This window comes from Amblyomma americanum, chromosome 1, assembly GCF_052857255.1.
Source record: "Amblyomma americanum isolate KBUSLIRL-KWMA chromosome 1, ASM5285725v1, whole genome shotgun sequence".
Classification (NCBI taxonomy): Eukaryota; Metazoa; Arthropoda; class Arachnida; order Ixodida; family Ixodidae; genus Amblyomma; species Amblyomma americanum.
Window position 1 is genome coordinate 409,107,488 of NC_135497.1, and position 21,231 is coordinate 409,128,718.

General features: G+C 48.0%; 1 protein-coding gene across 1 annotated transcript in view; it reads left to right on the forward strand.

Moving 5' to 3' along the window:
- Nucleotides 1-21,231, forward strand: part of LOC144115799 (uncharacterized) — a 36,556-nt gene that overhangs the window by 13,675 nt on the left and 1,650 nt on the right. The window contains exons 4-6 of the mRNA XM_077650291.1: nt 2,277-2,375; nt 5,132-5,279; nt 10,774-11,019. Of these exons, the coding sequence (XP_077506417.1) occupies nt 2,277-2,375; nt 5,132-5,279; nt 10,774-11,019 (493 nt within the window). The remainder of the gene's footprint in view (nt 1-2,276; nt 2,376-5,131; nt 5,280-10,773; nt 11,020-21,231) is intronic.

Here is a 21,231-nt window from a genome sequence, read left to right on the forward strand (position 1 = left end):
ACGGCACGGTTCAGGTGTCCCCCGATATGTGAGTCAGATACTGCACCATTTCCTTGCCCCCCCCCCCCCCCAAAAAAAAAAATTGAATGAGAGGGGAATTGGTGTAAAATCTAAATGTGCGACGAATACTTTAATGCACATTTGTCGCATCACTTTGTATGATTGCCTATGCATTTTTTTTCGGAAAACAGCAACATGTCCAGGCGATGAAAAAAAATGTTTTTGTCGTTCCTCGTTGAAGGCGGTTTTCCTTTGGTGTGCGATGCACTTACCGTATGTTGCAAGGGTGTTGTGTGCCTTGTTGCTTCTTCCTGGGCAGCCGTCAGACCAGATGTAAATTCCATTCATCACCTGGATAGGCTTCATTGGAGGGAGTTCATAAGTATCCATTGACTATATCCATTGACAATGTCCTTGCTGTTCAGAACCTCTGATTATTGCATGGGTGATGGCACTAGTGTTGAAATAGTTGCAAAAGCTGGCACCACATTTTACTCACCAGAATTTTCATGGCTGGAATATGATTCTTTCTTCTGGCATCTGAAACTTACTAAATCTGTTTCAACATGTTGGATTCTGTTATGGATTTGTTGTACATCTGCGCTTTTGTGATGACAAAATTGGTCTTTAATGCTCATTTCATATCTTTATTTTGTTTACTATGCTGAAAACTTTCTATGAGATCAGATTCATTGTGATGGAAGGAAGTCCAGGTAATGCGTGTTTGGGCTTAATAACAATGGGGCACAAGATTGCAAATTGGCATACAACAGCATTCAAGCCAGTCCACAGGTACTGAGGCCATGTGGTGGGTTGGCTTTGTATTAACTGGCAATTTTGCTTTGAGCTTGGACTACAGCCTGTTGACTAGCTATGAAACAACCCCTGTCAGCTTGTCCAGAGTTGGATATCACTTTTGTGTAAAAACTCTACAGCTAAGAATTATGTGCAGGACTCTGCTGTTCTGAGTTTCACAGGACCTCTGAAAAAAAAAAAAATTACCAGCCGGGAAGCGTGCATAAGAAAAATTGTGCCATCAGTGTCTGGCCTTTTTCGGGGGGGAGGGGGGGGGGGGGGCTATTGTAATATTTTCAACTTCTAGTAAAGGCAGCAATGCTTCACTAGAATTTTCAAGGCTCTCCAGTTCTCAGTCGTTTACATGCACTGAATGTCCTAGATGCCCTGCGATGGCTCTGTCCTCCCGAGCAGCTTTTGTGGAAGGCAGGTAGTAGCAAAGAGGGAAGCAGTGCAGAGCAGGAAGTTTGGGCATGCATAAGCACTTCTGCTCAATTTTCATGGCAGCCGCTTTAATCCTGCAGAATCTTCATCTGTTGGAACCTATAAATTGTGTTAAGCCGCAGGCAACAAGGCAAACATGGATTACAGAAACATGCCTTGTAGCCAACAGCACTGCCCGCACTGCATTAGCTGTCGTACAGCTTCGTTTTCATGCCTTTTTTTGTTCGTGCTGAACCGGTGATGGAACACCACCAGCAGCTGCAACCAGATTCATGCTGCCTGTAAGTGTGCTCGACGGCATTGGCGTGGGTGCAGCATGGCGGTAGCCACCGAACACGGTGGCGGCCATGTGTCGATGGATTCATTATTAAAGAAGAAAGACAGTCTAGTTGATGCCTTTGCTGCACTGTCTGAAACATGATTACTAGCGCTAAAAAACGCAAGCTAAACGTCAACTGAAGTTTATTAGACATGTAGGTGAAAGATGCACAATGTGCATCCATGCATGCTTGAGAAACATGGAAATTTTTTGCATAACGTGATAGCACGCTATCGCTGATACACGGGAAAAACAAAACCAAAGTTCACAACACATCAAGGCACTTGCTTTTTACCATGTAATCAAACCAGGTAAGCAGATGGAGTCTTTTCCTCTTTAGGCAGTCTGCCACCGCTGTTCCACGCTCGCTGAACGTTGTATGTCGGAATGCTGGTGCTGGGTAAAGCACTGTTGCGACGTAGCATGTGGGAATGCTGCCACAGTTGCGACATAACCGAGGAATCTGTATTGCATGGGTTTTTATTGTATTGGAGGTTAGGTGGGACTGGCTCATGAAGACATAGCAGCTGGTAAAACTGCACCCAGGAACATAACAGCAGGGTTCTGCTGTATGTTGTTACTGCTGTATCTGATTCCAGCTCAGCTAAAGATGTTCAGAGATTTCTTCACTTGAAGTCTACTTGTAAGCCTGCCTTGCAAATAAGCTACTGGGTGCGGAAGGAGTACACGTCATAGTGCTGTGCTTCTGTCTCTGCAGGGAACGCAAGCAGCTGCTGGATGCATTGAAGGAGCATGGAAGCAGTGACTTGGAGAAGCTGGCCCGGGCAGTACCGACGCGATCAGCGACTGCCATCAAGTAAGTTAAAAGCGAAGATGAACAAAAATTAAGTGAGACATGAAAAACTTTTTCTTCAAGCTTACAGTTCGTGAAAAAGGCATGCCCAAAACAAGAATGAGTATGTCCGAGATGATTTGCAATAATGACGTTTCTCATACAAAAATGGGAAAAAACAGTTGTAACCAGCTGCAGGAAGTGACACAGGACTTCTAATTGCTATGACCTAGTGATGTACAGTACTCACGGATTGAAATAGGACATTCGGAGCGCGTGGCTGTCGCTTCATGGAGCGCCGCCTGTAGATGCTCATAGAACCAAGGTGGTGCATTGTGGTATGGCGCGAGAGGGAGAACATCTACAAAGCAGAATTGTTCCTTCCAGTAGCCAATGAGCCGGCCTGTGGTTTACCACATGCCTGCGTGGCACTGCAAGGCTAGCGCTCCGAATGTCCTATTTCAATCCGTGAGTACTGTACATCTGCTTTTTGCATGCGTGTTCTGTAGCTGTCTCCCACTGATCTTTTACGCACATCAGTGCTGATAAATGTGACTGCGAACTGAAAGGGTAATATGTATATTAGTTACTTAAATGAGCCTCACAAAAGTCACTGCAAGTTTTTTCTTGTGTGATAATATTACTCTTTGCATATACTATATTATACAGTCAATATTTTAGACTTGAAGGGACCAGCGAGTTTTGTTTAAATCATCGGAAGCTTGTATTTTCAGAAGTGCACCTTTCCAAGGCCATCCAAGGCCAAATGTGATTTATGTCTATGCATAACATTTTGGAACCTCTATGTGCAGACATAGCTATAAGCATCAGTACTACATCAAGTATTGGTGAAATGCAATGATTTGTTTATTCAACCACCAGTCTTCAAATGGAGGTGGGATTTTAAAAAGTGTTATCAATAATATACTTGTTTTCTATTAAAGTAAACTCGCACTAATTGGAACTTTAAGGAACTGAAGAAAATGCCCGAATTATCCGAAGTGCAACTTTCAAATGGTCTTTGAAAAATGCATAAAATCGTCTCGCCACATAGTCAATCAAATTGGTAATAAAAATGCAGTGGTCGTCTGTTTCTGAGTGATAACTGCATGACAGCAACTATTTTCCACCGCTCCATCAATGCTTTATTGCGCGCACATTGTCATAAGTGTCAAAGCAGAACTGCTCCAAAATTGTAAGAGCTTCCGCGGCCTCTCTGATGGTGTGCTACGGTAGTGGTACAGCCTTTCACAAGTGTCAGTATTCATGTGAGGAGGCTTCACTGCACAGACGGATCGTCATAGGCGTGCATTTTCAGTGTACAGGAAGATCCACGCTGACAGAAGTGAGGGGGAACTCAAAGTTGGCGTGCGAGATGCTTTCTAGACAAAAAAAAAAATGAGAAAAGACCAACTAGGCACCATTTGCCATCCTGAGCGCTGTGGAGCTGGACTTTGCCGACTGATGTGCTGCTGACATCCGCTGTCGCCATGGGCTGTTTGCAAAGTGCAGAAAATGAAACTGTATGGCTACAGTGACCCTTTATTGTCATCGCACGAGCCGTTGCACACGTCTGAGCTTGAGTGGGGGGCAACAATGTGCCGCATAATTGAGGCTTGAGGAAGGATATTCAAACGATTGCCTGCTGTGTCGAGGTAAAGCTGCTGAGATTTCTGCTGACGCTGTGCTGCGAATCTGACAAATTTGACCTTGGCCGCTGCTCTTTTCCGCATCGACAGAGTTGGAGCCAAACAAAAAGTTTGAATCAAGTGAAACCACGGTACAATTTTAGGGCCCTAACCAAAATTATGAAATTGTACTGTACTGCGGTGCTGGTGCCAGCAGTGGATACAGGCATGTCGCTCTACAACACATTGCTGCACATATTATGTCGAGCTTATTCTGAAAAAATTCTTGCACACTTAGTGTTTAATAGAGGAAACAATAGTTTAATAAAGTAGATAGCAAAGTGAAGTACAAGTGGGCACTACAGCGTAGAAATTTCTTTTTGTTCAGAAAAGGTGAAATTCACGCTCATGTCCTGAATTTGCCTAGTGCCTTTGTGTGTGTTCTACAGGACAAGCGGTTGGTGACCTCTGAGGCAACTTGTAGTGGATGGCCACAGTCTCTTTTGGTTGAAGATTCTGCCCTCCAGTCCATGTGGTGCCCCGGTATGATTTTCTAGGCGGTGCACAAAGGTCTGCTCTGATGTAATGCAGAATTTTAGTGACCAGTAAGAAATTATCAAAAGCCCCTGGCGTTATTAGAAGTGTATATGCACAAACATCCTTTGAATAGTGTTAATTTTTCCCTGTGTGTGGTGTGCTCTACTATTTGTGTGTTCCCAGCTTTTTCAGTTGACAAAAACTCTTATTAGTTGCTACACGTCATTTTTTTGTTTGGTCACCGATGCTGCATCCACAAATTAGTGCAACATGCTAGAGATACTGTTTCACAGGTTTCAAGCAGTGTATTGTTTACAGGTTTGAAGCAGTACATATTGAGAAAATGAAGCAAAATTTACAAGAAGCTAAAACTCTCTCCAGCAGAGTCATGCCGCCAACAGTTCCTCCTGGTGATGTCAGACTAGCAACCTTCCCTTCAGAATGTAGAAACCACCCATGTCGGTTGCTTGAGCCACAAGGAGTGCAGGTGTGGTAGGTCTGATGAGAGGAAATCAGTGGCACCAGATATGAAGCCACCAAAATTATTGATGACATGTTGTCAAAGGATTTTTATTAAAAGGAAATAAATATGAAATTTCGCTCTAATTCTTGCAGCTATTTCCTGATGGAGCACCGGTGCAAGAAAGATCGCATCGTGGTGGATGGCGCAACTGGCAGACGCACAGCGCAAGCTCTCCGCATCCTACGGAGGGCGCTGGACGTGGAGCGGCGTCGCGTTGACCGCTCACAGGCGCTCGTGCAGGTGAGAAGGCAACAGCAGGCTGCATCCTTCTACCACATCCATTGTGTATTGTAAAGGCATCAGTAGTGTGAGGAGTACATCGGTTGCGGCATCCAGGGCCACCTGCTGTAGTCCGAAACCAAGGCCATGCTAAAATCCAAGTGAAGACTAGATTTGTTTTGAATTCTTGGTGTTTGAAAAAATGCTCAGGTGTCTCTCTCTCCCATCAGGGTAAAGAAGTGAATGGCAACAGCACTCGTCCCTCATGAATCCACACATTCCCAGGGCTAGCTAGACCACATGGCTAAAAAGGGCAGCAAATTAAGTGTACTCTCCACAGAGGGAAATTGACGTGACAACATTGGTGTGCGAGGATCCTGTTGTACTTGGTGGACTCTCACATTTTACATCTGTAATTTACCATTCTGTTCTCCTCGGGAACAGTCTGCAAACTCCGTTCGCCAATGTGAAATTTCTGTAATGTTGGTGACCCCATCATACCACAGCAAAACAAGCTCATTGGAAGCAAGTCCCTTTCAATCCAGCAACGTAGTAATCCTTCGTTATAACGAAGTCAGCGGGACAGTAAAAAATTCGTTATGAGCAGTAATTCGATATAAGCGACCACCCGAGAAAAACTAAAGCAGTCGAGCTTTAATTGTGCCGCAACTGCGAGGAAGCCAAAATAAAATGTATTCAGCGAACTACGACTACAAAATCAGTATCAGCAGTATAAAATCATCACTGGCTCTCCCCTCATTAGTCTTTCGCCGCAAGATATCACGACTATGCTTCTTTCACAAGATATTCTATCATTTCACGCATCTGCGCCAAACTTTTCTTCATCCACCAGCACGTTCATCTCGACGCTTATTCAATAGCTTAAGGGGGGAGACGGCTCTTAGAGGCGAAAAAATTGCGAAAAAATCGATTTTTCAAAAATGTAATTTTCGAAATCTGCAGCAGTTTCTCTACCACCCTGTGAATTTTCTAATCTCTAGAGCCAATATGTGAGCTGTAAAAGGAGTATAAAACTTCGATCCGAGCTCGCTCTTGGCAAATTTTCGCGCAATACCGGGGCTTTTTCCGAGACATGCTATTATCGTTTCACTGCAGCGATCGCGGCCATCTTGGTCTCGTTTGGAAGAGCTGCTTTTCGTTTTAAATTTCGTGCAGTTCCTGCTCCTTTATGCTTATTGGATGAAGGAGAAAATGCTGCCAAAAAGCAGTCTCAACGCGCGATGCTATTCGCTAGTCGGTGCACGTGACTGAAAGCTGCTATCTGATTGGCTGAAGGGCCTCATGTCGTCTGCTGGAAGCGTCTGTTGAGCCCAAGCGGTAGCCATTTTGTCAAGGTGTGTTCGCTGGTGCATCTCGCAACGATGTCAACGCCGGCGCCAAAGTTCAGCACGACGCACAGATATGGAAAAAAAGAGGAAAAAATCGCTCATTAACAACCTCAAGAAGAGCGCCACGGTCACCTCGAGCACCGTGGACACCACAGGCACCGTGGGTACGCCTCCGCCAGCGGATCGGGAGGTGCCGACCGAGCTAGGCCTAACGGCGCCGCCGGTCGCGGAAGCCTCATCGGGCAGCGGCAGTGTTCGTCGCGATACCCGAATGATGCAACCTTCCGAGATAGAAGAAAGGGACAAAAAAGCCCAGGAGAAACTTCAGGAGATGGCATCAGCGGCAGCAACAGAGCGAAAGGCAGCATTCTTCGGTGCAATGGGAGACGTCGCAACTGCCCCACCCGGCGACACCTATCGTCAGCTTGCGCTCGGTGAACGAGAAAATCTTCAGCGCTCACTCAAAAAGCGCCATTTTAATAACTCTGGTCAGACAGACTACCTTCCAGGAGGTTATTAAGTGTCTGCTGATGCCAGTATATAAATAAATTTGAAGTACTTTGCCATAAACACCACTTCGTTTGTTTTTGCTGTTTTTCTCAAGATGGAAATTTTGGACTCGTAGCATGTCCCAAACTAGCATATCTCAGCAGCTATGGCAGATAGAACCATAATTCTTTTTTTAGCAAGTAGCCATATGTGTAGTCTACACAATGTTGGGAGTAGAATTTGTAATTAAGGTTCAGAAATTTTTAATTTGCTCTAGTTTTTGATTGCAAGTTAGGCACTATTTGTACCTTGAGTTTCAGTGTCTTTAAAAACTACTTATGATAGTAAAATTAAAAAACTGTTTCCAACATTGTATTCATTTCTGTTTCTAGAACCCAACCAAGTGCAATTTATAAACTTTTTAATGTGTTTTTTCTCTTAATTGTGCTTATTAGTGAGAAGGGTGTAATTAAGTGTATCTCAATAACTAATGATCCTGTCATGAAACCAATGACATTTTCGGAATCAGCATGAAAAACTAGTCATGGGTGTGCAATTTGATTAAATTTGGTGCAGAAACAAAATTTTTTTCTTTAAGAGTAGCCTCCCCCCCTTAAGTATACAGCGCCTTCATGGATCAAAATCTGCTTTTAATAAGTCATTTCTTCCAATCGCAATACAGGAAGGGAATGAATTGCCAGATTCTACTGTCATGGAAAGTTACCCTGTCAAATTTAAAGACCGGTTACTGTCTTTCTTTGAACATTAAATTTGTCTATATTTCTTTTCTCGCCCACAGTTTGATGTGCTTGAGCCACTCGTTTGTAAATCCCGTTCTGTGATCGATTGATTGTTTTTGTAACTGTTTTAGTTGTGTTCTCATTTGATCTCACTGATTGTATTCGTTGTCCTAATTGCCTTCATTGTATGTTTATATATATGTTTTTACTATATTTGTTCTTTTTTTCTCAACCTCTGACTTTGTTCTTGTATTGTCCTACGTACGTCCCCCCCCTATGTAATACCCTGTGAAGGGTCCTTAAGGGATCAATAATTGATGATGATGAAGCAAAATTTTACACAGGTGCAAAAAAGCCAGTGAGCTTTGGCTGTTTCATGTTCAGTTACTGGGCACGTGCAACTCGGCCCTGTTCTAATCTGACCAAGCATTGCACGAGGCTGCGGTCACCGCCCATGCATTCAACCTTCAGCGTATTTCGAATCGCGAAGGCAGTGCCCGCTTTTATGGGGGTATTTCGGGGTACTTCGAAGGCAGAGGCCGCTTTCATGGAGGGGGTCACAGAAATGCCATGGCTTGAGTCGTGTTTGTTGTGCTCAAAAAACGATTAGCTGCTCATTGTAGGTACGCAGCGCAATCGTGAAAGCTGGAATGGTTTTGCAATAGGGGCTTCGCATGATTACTGGGCAGTATTTTTCCCGATGTGTACAGCTGTGAAGTTTGCACTTGAGTTTTTCGGCGAGAGTTTTGCGGCGCACCGTTGTCGACGACACTGTGCCTTGTTCTAGGGTTCGAGTGTCAGTGTTCGCGCCGTTGACGGATGTCTAGGAACAAAATTCAATGACCGTACCACGCATTTACACTGTTTGTCTGGTCGGATCGCACGAATTGAGCATGACCGGCTCGAGAAAATCGCCGGGGAGCGCCGTGGTTGTGTTGACCCGCCATGTGAAATGGTTAGGCTTAGCGACAACCACGGCAGGCAGAAAGCAGCTCAGTTTGTTGCCGAAAGCTCACGTCGCATGCGACTCTCAAGCGTGAATGTGCCTTTAATGGGAGGGACACTTTTGTGCTCTTTGGCACGTTTCACGTCGTCGCATGCGACTCTCAAGCGTGAATGTGCCTTTAATGGGAGGGACACTTTTGTGCTCTTTGGCACGTTTCAGCACCAGAAATGTTCGTTAGAGTGGTAAAATTTTGCTTAGAGGGCACCCCATGGAATGCTACTGCACAAGTCTGCCCGTGGTCTTTTGGGTACTTTTCAGCATCCAAGAGATTGCGGTTTTCTGGCATCGCAAAGCATCCCCAAATTTTTATTTTCGTTTGGATTCTATCGCAGGGACCACAGCGATGCGGTTGCGACTGATTCGGGCGCGCCTTCCGTTCGCATCTGCTGTAAACAGATGGGGCCCGCACTCTGCACTCGCTTGGTACTGGTTACTAGGCAGGTCATCGATTGTAGGTTTGGTACTTTTGTGGCCTGTTCTGTACCTGCACGAGTCTAATTCGTCGCCGGTATTAATTTGACACTACATGCGAAAAAGGGTCGCCGCGGCGCCGATGCCTACACTTGCCACTTCGCTCTAAGTGGCTCAAGCACTTCGTGCGCTTCGAGTAATGCGGCTTGAAATGCATGCGTTTGGGTTGGGACTGGAAGAAATTTCGAGTAGTGCGATTTCGTTATAACGAGGGATTACGGTATCTGAAACTTCTGTGACAACTGTTGGCGAACTCCTTGTCACACCGGAAAAGATTTGGGCGGCGCTCCTCCGTCACCTCTTTCCAAGCACAGCTGTGAGGGCAGGAAGCACCTTGTGCTGTCTAGTGCTTTATGCGTTCTGCAGTGAAGATGTAGGACTAATAACTGTCGTGTGCGGCTACTGCCACAGTAGTTATGCTGCTGTTCTGCGTCGCCGATTCTGGCTCGAACGATGTATACGTGTGGCAGGAAATGCGCCTACACCTTACACCATCTCACTTCCGAAGCGAGTGTAGTACACACTAAAATGCCTACATGGAACATGCCCCTTCAAAGAATCTCGGAGAAACAGTGTGACACTACTGATTTGTTAATCTTGGTTTTCAATACGCTTGGGCAAATAACTTGTGCTCACCTGTGAAACCTGATCCCACTTTGTAGTTCTCTCTTCTAATGATCTTTCCTTAAGCTCATGCTGATTGTACCCCCTTCGTTGCGTGGTAATTAGCACTCAAGAATGGGATGCAGACCGGATGGCGCTCCTCCATAGTGGCTCCAGCGGAGGTGTCGGCTGGATCGAGGCACGGCAGCCAGCCATCTGACTGTGTCGACAACAGTAGTCTGCCCACTGGCATTTGCATGCCTGCAAGATGCTGCATTGCGGCAGACAACAATGCGGCTAAAGGAAATGTTTTGCGAACAATGTTTGCAATTGGGAAAGGCACAAAAGCGGTCAGTCACTGCAAAGTGCGTGCTTTGGCTGGTGTGTTGTAGCCAGAAAATTTGCCCAACTGGAGAGCAGGCCAAACAGTGTCCACGAACGGTGTTTGTTCCTAGTACTGGTTCCCAAAAGTTGTCGTACTGAGGCAATGCTACAGCAATCTGTCTTGTTTCTCTGCTGCTTGTGCAGTGTGACATGTTTGGGAATGAGTTGGTTCGGCAACTTGTTAATGGCTCGCTGGCGAAAGTGTTTGGTTGATGTCACTGTTGTGTTTCTGCAATGTGACTTAGGCTCAATGAGCTGTCATTTTTTTTTGTGGATGTGTCTTACTCTCTATTCATGCTCGTTTTATGCATTCCTGAGGAAGTGCTCTGTGAGCAAGCTGCCATTGTGCCATTAGAGTCAAGTCGTCATTCCAGAGAGGTGGCAGTAATGTGTCAGCATTGGAAGGCCTGCAGTCACCCTTTGTCAGCCTGCTTGCATTGATCCCTTGTTCTTTGCCTGCTGTCTTTGTGCAGGTGGTGGCATCGTTCCAGCGGCAGCCCTTCACCGAACCCACGGAGGTTGACGGTGCAGAGCTCCCCAACTTTGACAATATCTACCAGATGTTGCAAGATGTCATGGAGAACAAGGTGCCAGCTGCCTTGGGTCCCTGCGACCAGTTTGTGGTGCGGCGCCTGCTTGGCACCCTGACCACCCTTGTGGCCACGCTCAATTTAAACGAGGAACGGGAGGTTCTGAAGAAGCAGCTAGCCTGGGCAGCCGTGAGTCTCTGCACATTCCTGTTGGAGGGGTTGGGTGGCGCTTAGTTCTAGCTCGTTTCTTTCGCACGGTCACTGAGGATAATGTTGTACAGTAAACTCTCAGTTGTACGAACATCGGTTTATTGAATATTTCAGAACGAACTTTTTAAAAATTCCCGGCAGTTTTCTTATAGATTCTATGCAAAAAGGTTTCACTTAAACGACTTTTGGAACAGTCAATATTTCAGTTTAACGAACTCGCTCAAAGGACCCAGGCTTATTTTTCCGATCAGTTCAACGAAGTTTTGTGCCCTGCACTGCAGGCACAACTGATGCCCGCCCTCATCAAACCACCGCTCTAGCGGCAGTGTAACGTCGCTGGCGCTACAGCTCCCCTGGGGCAAAGCAGCGGCACGGAAGACGAACGGCAATGAGGCATGGCCTCCGAGATCACCCGCGCGAAACAAGCGTGCGTGTGATCTCAAAGGCCATGAACAAAGTAACATCGCTGGCGCTTACAGTGCCGCCAAAGCAAAGCGGTGATCTGCCACACCACAAACCACGTGATGTGTGTGTGTTTTTTTTTTCCAACCGGCTAGTCCTGGCATGGTCATCGTCTCTTTCCTTCCAGTCTCGTCGGTTCCGCGTGTGCACACAACCCACGTGGTGCGTTCTTCATCGGCTCCGTTCAGCCTTCCAGTTTTAAGTAACAACGGCAATTCGCGTGCCCACTTTCGAGATGAGTGTGACGAAACGGAAGCGGTTGTCTCTCTCGGACAAGCTGGAAATCCTTCAGCGCCTGGACAACGGTCAAAGGCAAGTGGATGTTGCAAAGGACTATGGAATTGCACCGTCAATGTTGTCAATGATTGTGAAACAAAAATCGAAGCTTGAAGGAGAAACTTCGATGACTCCCACCAGGAAACGACTGCACGGGGTACTTCAAAGAAGTGGATGATGCCGTTGTGGTATAGCTTTGCGACCTACGATCCCAAACCATTCCAGTGTCCGGCCCGATGATACAGGGCAAAGCGAAGAAATTTGCTCTTCTTCTGGATGTTTGCGGCTTCGAAGCAAGCAGTGGATGGCTTACACGATTTCGGGATAGGCATGGGATCGCATGGAAAACGATTTGCGGCAAAAGCAAGGATGCCGACCAAGAGGCAGCGAGAACCTGGAGGGATGAAAAACTTCGCGATGTCATTATCAGATATTCACCTGACGACATTTACAACGCGGATGAGACTGGTAGGTTTTATCAGACTCTTCCAAACAAGACAATGGCTTTCAAGGACGACATTTGCAAAGGCAGGAAGCAGTCAAAGGTTGGAGTTACTGTGCTCTCTTGCTGCAACGCCAGTGGCACCCACAAGCTCAAGCCACTAGTGATAGGGAAATATGCGAAACCACGATGTTTTAAAGGTCTCCCTTCACTGCCATGTACCTATAAAAGCAACCAGAAGGCATGGATGACCAGGAATATATTCAGCGAATGGCTCCTGACCTGAACAAAGAAATGAGGAAGGCAAAGAGAAACATTATTCTGATAGTGGACAATTGCTCAGCCCACCTTGTTGATGTCCATTTCAGCAATGTGCGTGTCGAATACCTTCCGCCTAACCGCACGGCTGTGCTTCAACCGCTCGACCTGGGCATCATTCAAAGCCTGAAGGTGGAGTACCGACGGCGGCTGGTTCAGCGGATTTTGGTCAATCTGAGGGCTGGCAGCAATGCCCCCATCAACGTCACGCAGGCGGCCAAGATGGTGACAGGCTCCTGGTGGTCAGTAACTCCGGCTACCATTAGGAACTGCTGGCAGAAATCTGGCCTTTTCCCCCTGAGCAATGAATGCGAGCCTGAGGAACAGCGCGACGAGATGATAGACTCCGCGATGTGGGCAGAGATCTGTTATCAGCTGGAGGTCGATAGCAATAGTACTTCGTTTGAAGACTATGCACAGTGTGACAGTGCACTGATTACCTGTGCTAGACAGATGGATCTGGAGATTGTTTCCAGTGTTCATCCTGAAGAAGAGTGCAACAAAGAAGAGGCAACTGCAGAGCCAGTTTCAAGCCCTATAACTCTTGCTGGGGTTGTAGGGTAACTTGGAAAGTTGAGAGACTTTGTGTCTCAACAGCAAGATGTGCCAGAAGAAGTGTACAAAAACATTGACTCTAAGGACAGTTTTGTTACTTCCTGTGCTTTAAAAGTACAAGTTGTGGGGTTTGAATTGGGGAGATAAGTACGTTCTCCCCACTCAATCGCGGCTGACACGGTTCAAAGCCGCCCGGACCCCACCCCGTGATCGCGTATGCTACCGAGCGCTCGCCGACCACGCCGGTCCTTGCTCTGGGGGAACAAAGGAACGACACACTGGCTGACACAAACAGGCATTTATTGCTACAGCAACAATAACGCCAGCTAGCAACAAGGCACGCTAATGAATCGAGGTCGTCCGACTCACCAGCAAGGTTCCGAGCGAATGTTCGCCCGCGCTAGGGCAAGGGATATAAACTCCGCAGGCCGGACGGGTCGAGTACGGGAGCCTGTCTCCCCGTCGCTTCTTCGCCCCGCCGGCGAAGAGCGGAGCCGCGAGCGAGAGCGGACGCGCTCGCGGCGATTATCCCAGCCGAAGAGACCCCATCTCCCGCGGGCGGGCTTCAGCAGTCTCCCGCGCAGCGACGCTGGCGCCCTCTCTTGCCAGTTAATGTAACTGACAAGGGAACGCGTTCATCCTCGGGGTGAGACTGCTGCTGCACGGTGCCTCGCGGGAAAGCAAACTCGGGGCTGCAGGGCAGGTCCCCACATCCCCCCAACCTTAAATAGACCCACGCGCCTGAAGGTACATGCTATGGAGGAGTCTCCTGGTCATCTCCTTGAGGCACGTCTTGCAGCGGAGGTCACGCCGACAGCGTCCACGCAGACTTCCACGGTATTCCGAAGGCGGCGTGAGGGTCTCCGCTGGGACGACTCGTATGGCCCGCGGACTACTGTGTCCGCAGGCCCGCGAATCGAAGGCCGGTGGGAAAACTGCAGGCCAGGATCCTGCAGTAGTCGCCAGGGCAGCAGCAGCCGGAGGTGACTGCTGACTGGTCTCGCCACAGCTGCCCCGGGTGGATGCGGCGCACAGGATACAGGCCGCTCCGTCGCAGCAGGTGGCAGCGAGACGATGTGCACCGGACAGCAAGCCTGGGTGGCTCCACCGGATCTGCAAAATTGCCGAAACGCTCTCGGCGTGCCTTTAACGTAGGTCACAGGAGGGGAAACGGCATCCGCAAGGGCCTCGTGGCACAATGCCTAACTCGCTAGCAAAACGTGTCGGCGGCTGTGCAAACGCAAAGTTCGAGTGAACAAAGCCCTTTCTTGAGTTGAACGAGACTGCTCAGTTCGTGCGAGGTTACAAACAAACAAACAAAAACGGGCGGGCAGCAAAGTATGCCCCCTCTCAACGACACGGTCCGGTGGTCGCGTCTCTTTTAACGTGGTGCAGGCAGCTCTGAAAAGCCTCAGGCCTAACTACCGCTTTGACAACGACCGTGACCACAACAAAGACCCGAAACGGGTTATGTGCGCGCAGCCGCGAGGAGGCGTCAGCTTTGTGGGGTGGTCCTACCCCGCTCACTGCACAAAGCAGCTTCTGAGCGGTCGGCGCCCACCGTATCGGACGGTGTTGGAGCACCCGGTGCCGAGCTGCAATACCAGCGAGCTCGTAGCGGCACCCGTGGCCCCAGGCCACCCGGCTCCCGGAGCCGCGCGACTCCCAGAGTCGAAAAAGAGACAGTAGAGAAAATATATACAGAAACTCGGACCACCCACGCGGCTTCCGTACTCACTCGCTTCGGGCCCGGCGACTCCGCGAGCGCTAGGCCTCGCGCTCCCTCGATGCGGACCGATTCTCACGAAGAAACTCCAGGGAAAAAAAAATGTGCTGAGCATGTCGAAAAGTTCAAACATGCTGCAGCGCAATACTCGCACTCAAGAAAGCATGCCGCAGGTCCTAGCGATCAAAATTCACTCTAGGCCTAGCACTTGTCAAGTCCGGACAAAGAGCGTTCCTCGAACCGAACCGACAGTCGTCCAATGTTCCAAGAGCAGGCCCCACGTTGGGCGCCAGATGTGGGGTTTGAATTGGGGAGATAAGTACGTTCTCCCCACTCAATCGCGGCTGACACGGTTCAAAGCCGCCCGGACCCCACCCCGTGATCGCATACGCTACCGAGCGCTCGCCGACCACGCCGGGCCTTGCTCTGGGGGAACAAAGGTACGGCACACTGGCTGACACAAACAGGCATTTATTGCTACAGCAACAATAATGCCAGCTAGCAACAAGGCACGCTAATGAATCGAGGTCGTCCGACTCACCAGCAAGGTTCCGAGCGAATGTTCGCCCGCGCTAGGGCAAGGGATATAAACTCCGCAGGCCGGACGGGTCGCGTACGGGAGCCTGTCTCCCCGTCGCTTCTTCGCCCCGCCGGCGAAGAGCGGAGCCGCGAGCGACGCGTCCGCTCGCGGCGATTGTCCCAGCCGAAGAGACCCCATCTCCCGTGGGCGGGCTTCAGCAGTCTCCCGCGCAGCGACGCTGGCGCCCTCTCTCGCCAGTTAATGTAACTGACAAGGGAACGCGTTCGTCCTCGGGGTGAGACTGCTGCTGCACGGTGCCTTGCGGGAAAGCAAACTCAGAGGGGCTGCAGGGCAGGTCCCCACAAAGTGCAGAAGAAGATTACAGATTTTTTTTCAAAGTGAGAAAGGCAGCATTATAACTGTTTTGCACCTTGTACTTAATGATATGTATAAATTCTATTTCACACATTTTTAACACTATGGATGGGGGAGTGCAGCCCACTCCTTGGCAGTGCTGGCTGCTGATAACATCACTTGTCTATCTTTTGAGGAGAGCTCTTGCCAGAGGGGGAGGGGGGGGGGGGCGAACTTGGCAGAGCGCCAAGACGTTGTATGCTGTAAGCTAAGGCACTCATTGCCATCCTCTTTAAACCTCTCCCAAAAAATAAAAAAACGTGCACCTGACCTTCAGGGGGGGGCGGGGCCGTTCAGCATGCTCGCGTTATCTAGACGTGCCGCTGGCTACCGCAAAATTGCAGGATCGCATCACCGTGCTAAACACCAGCAGCACCCACGCACGCATCTGACCACGGGAGTTTTTTGATGACAGACAGATGGAGGTATGATATGAAATATCGACCCTTCCAAAAAAAATGTGTTGAAACTTTTTTTTCTGCGTAATGAACCCTCCCCTTAAACAGATGTCAACTTTTCTGGAAAAAGGGGGTTCATTACGCGAGTAGATATGGTATACATTTCAAAAATTGCTTCAAAAGCAGTTCAGTGATCTGGAAGTGGCGAGAAGGGAGTATGTCTTCTCAGCGCCCATTGGTGTGGCAACACTCCTGCTGTGCTATCGTGTTGTTGCTGCCTCAACACCATTGTCTAGGATCTGTTTGGGCTATTAAATGCATTTTGTGTTAAAGGATGTGCACTGTTTCACATAGTGGTTGCAGCCATTTCTGAGTACAGGGTGCGTGGTGATGACCCGGAGGTTCCCTGCTAAGTTACTTGTCATTAAGGGGGTTGAGGCTTTTGCTGGTGTTTCTTCACCAAAAGTGGTAGGGCAGTTTTAAGACTGATTCCCAGTTTTCCATTTCTTCGTGCATTATTCCTTTCCCTTTGAAGCCTAGCTATGGCGTTCACATACCTTCCAAGCCTTTGGAGCCTCAGTCAGGTTCACCGTGGCCACTTTCTGACCACGAAAACTGCAACGCCTTTCCCGAGAACCTCCGCATTGAAAGCTAGCGTTCTAAAACGGCAAACACTGCTGCCATTGCCTCGGATTGCATTAGTTGCAACAAAACTCCCATCACCTTTAAACCAAGCCCAACCACTTGCTTCTGCCTTGGAACAGTTATGAATCAGCATTTATAGCGCAAGTTTTCGAATATTTATTTTTGCACTGCAGTTACTGATGCAATGGTTGGTGTGCAGTTTCATTAGAGGTAATGCAACAGAAAAGGCAGGTTAGCTGCTGTCATGCAGCCAGTGCCTCTGCATTTGGGTCGCCAACCAATTGGCACAGACTGAATTTGTAAGTGTCCACCAGGTAGGCGTGCCTGAGTATGGGCCTAGCACATGCATGTGCTGGGTATTTGGCTGTCAAGTTCGAAGTGAATTGCCGCTCTGTGCAATTCTATGCCAGTTGCTGGCTGCACACTCACACTAATGAAGCAGTAGTGGTGCACACTCATACTAATGAAGCAGTGGTGGCGCCACTTATTGGTCAGTTTTGGCCTGTTGCTTGTGAAAAAGAGAAGCCTCGTTAGCAACTAGTAAAATCTCGTAACAAGATACGTGGTTACAAGAGACACTCCATTATAAAAGACATTATAAAGTGGCTTGGTTGGTTTCCTTATGTTTCCATGTTAACATCGCATAAAAGAGGCAGGGTTACAAGAGACACTCTGTTACTGAGGACAACTTTTTTCAGGTCCCTAGAGTAAATTCTTCACTATTTAAGGGGGGAGACTGCTCTTAAAGAAAAGATTTTTGTTTCTGCACCAAATTTAATCAAATTACACACCCTTGACTAGTTTGTCGTGCTGATTCCAAAAATGTCATTGGTTGCATGATAGGCTGATTAGTTCCTGAGATACACTTAATTAATACCCTTTATTAATAAGTACAATTAAGAGATTAAAAAAGTTAATAAATTGCACTTTGTTAGGTTCTACAAACCGAAATGGATGAAATGTTGGAAAGAGTTTTTTGATTTTACCGTCATAAGTAATTTTTAAAGACATTGAAACTCAAGGTACAAATAGTGCCTAACTTGCAATCGAGAAATAGGGCAAATTAAAAAATTTCTGAACTTTAATTACAAATTCTGCTCCCAAAATTACCTAGTGTACACATATGGCTACGTGCTAAAAAAAGAATTGTGGTTCTATCTGCCATATATGCTGAGATATGCTAATTTGGGATTTGCTACGAGTCCAAAATTTCCATTTTGAGAAAAACAGCAAAAACAGACGAAGTGTTGTTTATGGCAAAGTACTTCAAATTTATTCACATACTGGCATTAGCAGACACCTAATAGCCTCCTGGGACGTAGTCTGTGTGACCAGAGTGATTGGAATAGCGCTTTTTCAGTGTGCGCTGAAGATTTTCTGCAGATTTGCGCTTCTGCACAGATGCTGTTTTCCTCTGGACATCTTTTTCCCGCATGCGCTTGGTTGTCTGGGGGCTAGGCATTAGGCTGAGCTCTTACAGTATACATGCAGCAGTTCTTTCGCTCCCTGCATTGAACTTCATCACTGCTTCAGCCACAGCAGCCTGCACTGTGAAGAGAGAGGCATGCCTTTCCTTTCGAGCAAGGGACCATATCATTGAGTGCAAGCTCTCATTGTTGTTTTGAGTCTTGCCTCGTTGGCAGCATTCTAGCAGTCTCCTGTCTGAAAGCCTTTCGTATATAGGCAGTAAGGCATTGCAGACATGAAGAGGTAGATTGTGCCGATGAGGTGGCATTGCCTCGCCTCTGGCCTCTGCCGCATTCTGCCGGCACCAAGAATCAGGACCTGTTGGACAGAGGCTGTGGTTTGAAGTGGAGTCGTTGGACGTCACATGATGGTAGGTGGCCATCACAGCTTTGTGCAGGGCCTCCACATCACCTATGTGGGATTTGAGCGCCCACGAATAATAAGAGCTCAATTTAGCGATCAAATCTTGCGTGAGCTTGCCTCTCCCACCAAGCGATTCTCCAGCAGCACCTTTCTGTTTGGTAACCACGTTGCGCAAAGCAGTGCCCATGCGTTTCTGCACGTGGTTCACACAATCCTCCTTATGGATTTCAATATATCCATACACTTCAGCTTCTTCCAAAGCGGGGAACGTGCGACTGTCCCCGTCAGGCAGCATTGTGGTATAACGGAGGTTTTGTTGCTGCAGGGAACGCTGAAATAAGATCAGGGCAGCCTCAACCTTCATTTCACCAGCCTTCTTGGATGTGTTTTTTTGGCAGATGTGGCTCTGCTTCCACAATGGGTACGCCGGGTCGTCTTCTTTGGGGCCCTGCTCACAGCCGGCGCAAAAATTGCTCAGAACAACAAAGTCAAGAATAAGCCCTGTGAACAGTTCAATCACAGTTCCGACGCCGATGTGCGATGAATGCCCATGTGTCATCCATGAGCCGTCGAATGACACCGCGATGTTGCCCGGATTTCCAAAATTAAACTCTGTGTAAACTTCCCGAACTGATCACGAGCAGTCGGAAGCCAACTTCTGCGCCGCACGGTCCACCGTGGGCGTCAACTTTTTTTGACGTATTTCTGCCAAGTTTTTGAATGCAGACCGCGGTGGGAAATATTCATCACCGAAAATATGTCATTCAACACGGCACGCTGGTTTCCCGTTGACTGCATCGCGCGCGCGGCGAGGATGTTCACCACGAACGGGCTAACTGTCTGGTCGGTCTCCACACGCGGCGAACTCCATCGAGATGAAATGTCGCCACAGTTCTCACATGTCAGGGTCAGTTTGGCGGCGAGGCCGTACTCTCTATCGGATTTTTCAATCGTCACGTCGCCGTTGCATACTTTGCACTTCACTGACGCGAGCATCTCGTTCACCAAACGCAAACTGACGATGGAGAAGGTATCGCTGGGTGGGGCACTTGCGGAGTCTCCCATTCCACCGAAGAACGCTGCCTTGCGCTCTGTTGCTGCCGCTGATGCCATCTGCTGAAGTTTCTCCTGCGCTTTCTTGTCCGTTTCTTCGATCTCACAAGCTTGCAGCATTCGGGTGTCATGACGAACACGACCGCTGCCCGATGAGGCTTCCGCGACCGGCGCCGCAGTTAGGCCTAGCTCGGACGGCACCTCCCGATCTGCTGGTGGAGTCGTATCCACGGCGCTTGAGGTGTCCGCAGTGCTCGAGGTGACCGTGGCGCTCTTCTTCAGAACAAGCGATTTTTTCCTCTTTTTCCCATATCTGTGAGTCGTGCGGAACTTTGGCGCCGGCGTTGACATCGTCGCGAGATGCACCAGCGAACACACCTTGACAAGATGGCTACCGCTTGCGCTCAACAGACGCTTCCAGCAGACGACACGAGACCCTTCAGCCAATTAGATAGCAACTTTCAGTCACGTGCACCGACTAGCGAATAGCATCGCGCGTTGCGACTGCTTTTTGGCGGCATTTTCTCCCTCATTCAATAAACATAAAAGAGCAGCAACTGCGCGAAATTCAAAACGAAAAGCAGCTCTTCCAAATGAAACCAAGATGGCCGCGATCGCTGCAGTGAAACGATAATAGGATGTCGCAGAAAGAGCCCCGTTATTGCGCGAAAATCTGCCGAGAGAGAGCTCGGATTGAAGTTTTATCCTCATTTTACAGCACAATTATTGGCTCTGAAGAATAGAAAATTCACAGGCTGGTAGAGAAACAGCTGCAGATTTCGAAAATTCCATTTTTGAAAAATCGATTTTTTCGCGATTTTTTACCCTCCAAGAGCCGTCTCCCCCCTTAAAAGAGATGCAACCCAGATAAGCTCATGCAGTGCGACCGATGTCGTGCCAACTTCTATGTGCTGCACTTTTAATTCCCTTGGCTGGATACTGTTCTGTTCTTCGGCCGGATGTCGCACATCACATGGTTGCTATTACTGTCTCACTGCATGAAAATTTCAGTCGTTTTGCTTCTATAATTGCATTCGCACTCCTGCACAGTCTGTTGAATTGAATTTATGTTGGGTTGTATCTCACTCCCAGCTTCTGCGGTGCGCTGGTCGCTTCGTACGCCGGTAGTCAGATCGGTCGGACTCCTGGGCTGTCGCCATGTTTGTATGGAATAGTTCTGTTCGTCGAATTATCCGCGATAGTTTCACATCAGACACAAACTCAAATAACTAGATGTCATGTTGAAGTGAAGCCATGCAAAATCACATTAACAATTTCCTGTTAATGTGTGTGAATGTGTTTAAATCCTGATGTGCTATAAACTGATCTTGTCAGAAGCCTCAGAGTGTTTAGAATTTTCTTTCTCAGGTTTCTTGAGTTTCTTTTGTAACAAGGCTTTACTGTATTGCCTTTCCTGGGGCAAAGTAATAGGGATAGCTGCATGCAACTGCGGAAAGGTGCCCACTTCTAAATCCTCGGCAGAGAATGTGTATTTTGAACGTAGGCGCTGTACAGTTCCGTGGTGACCAAATGACATATAAGAAGGCTGTCC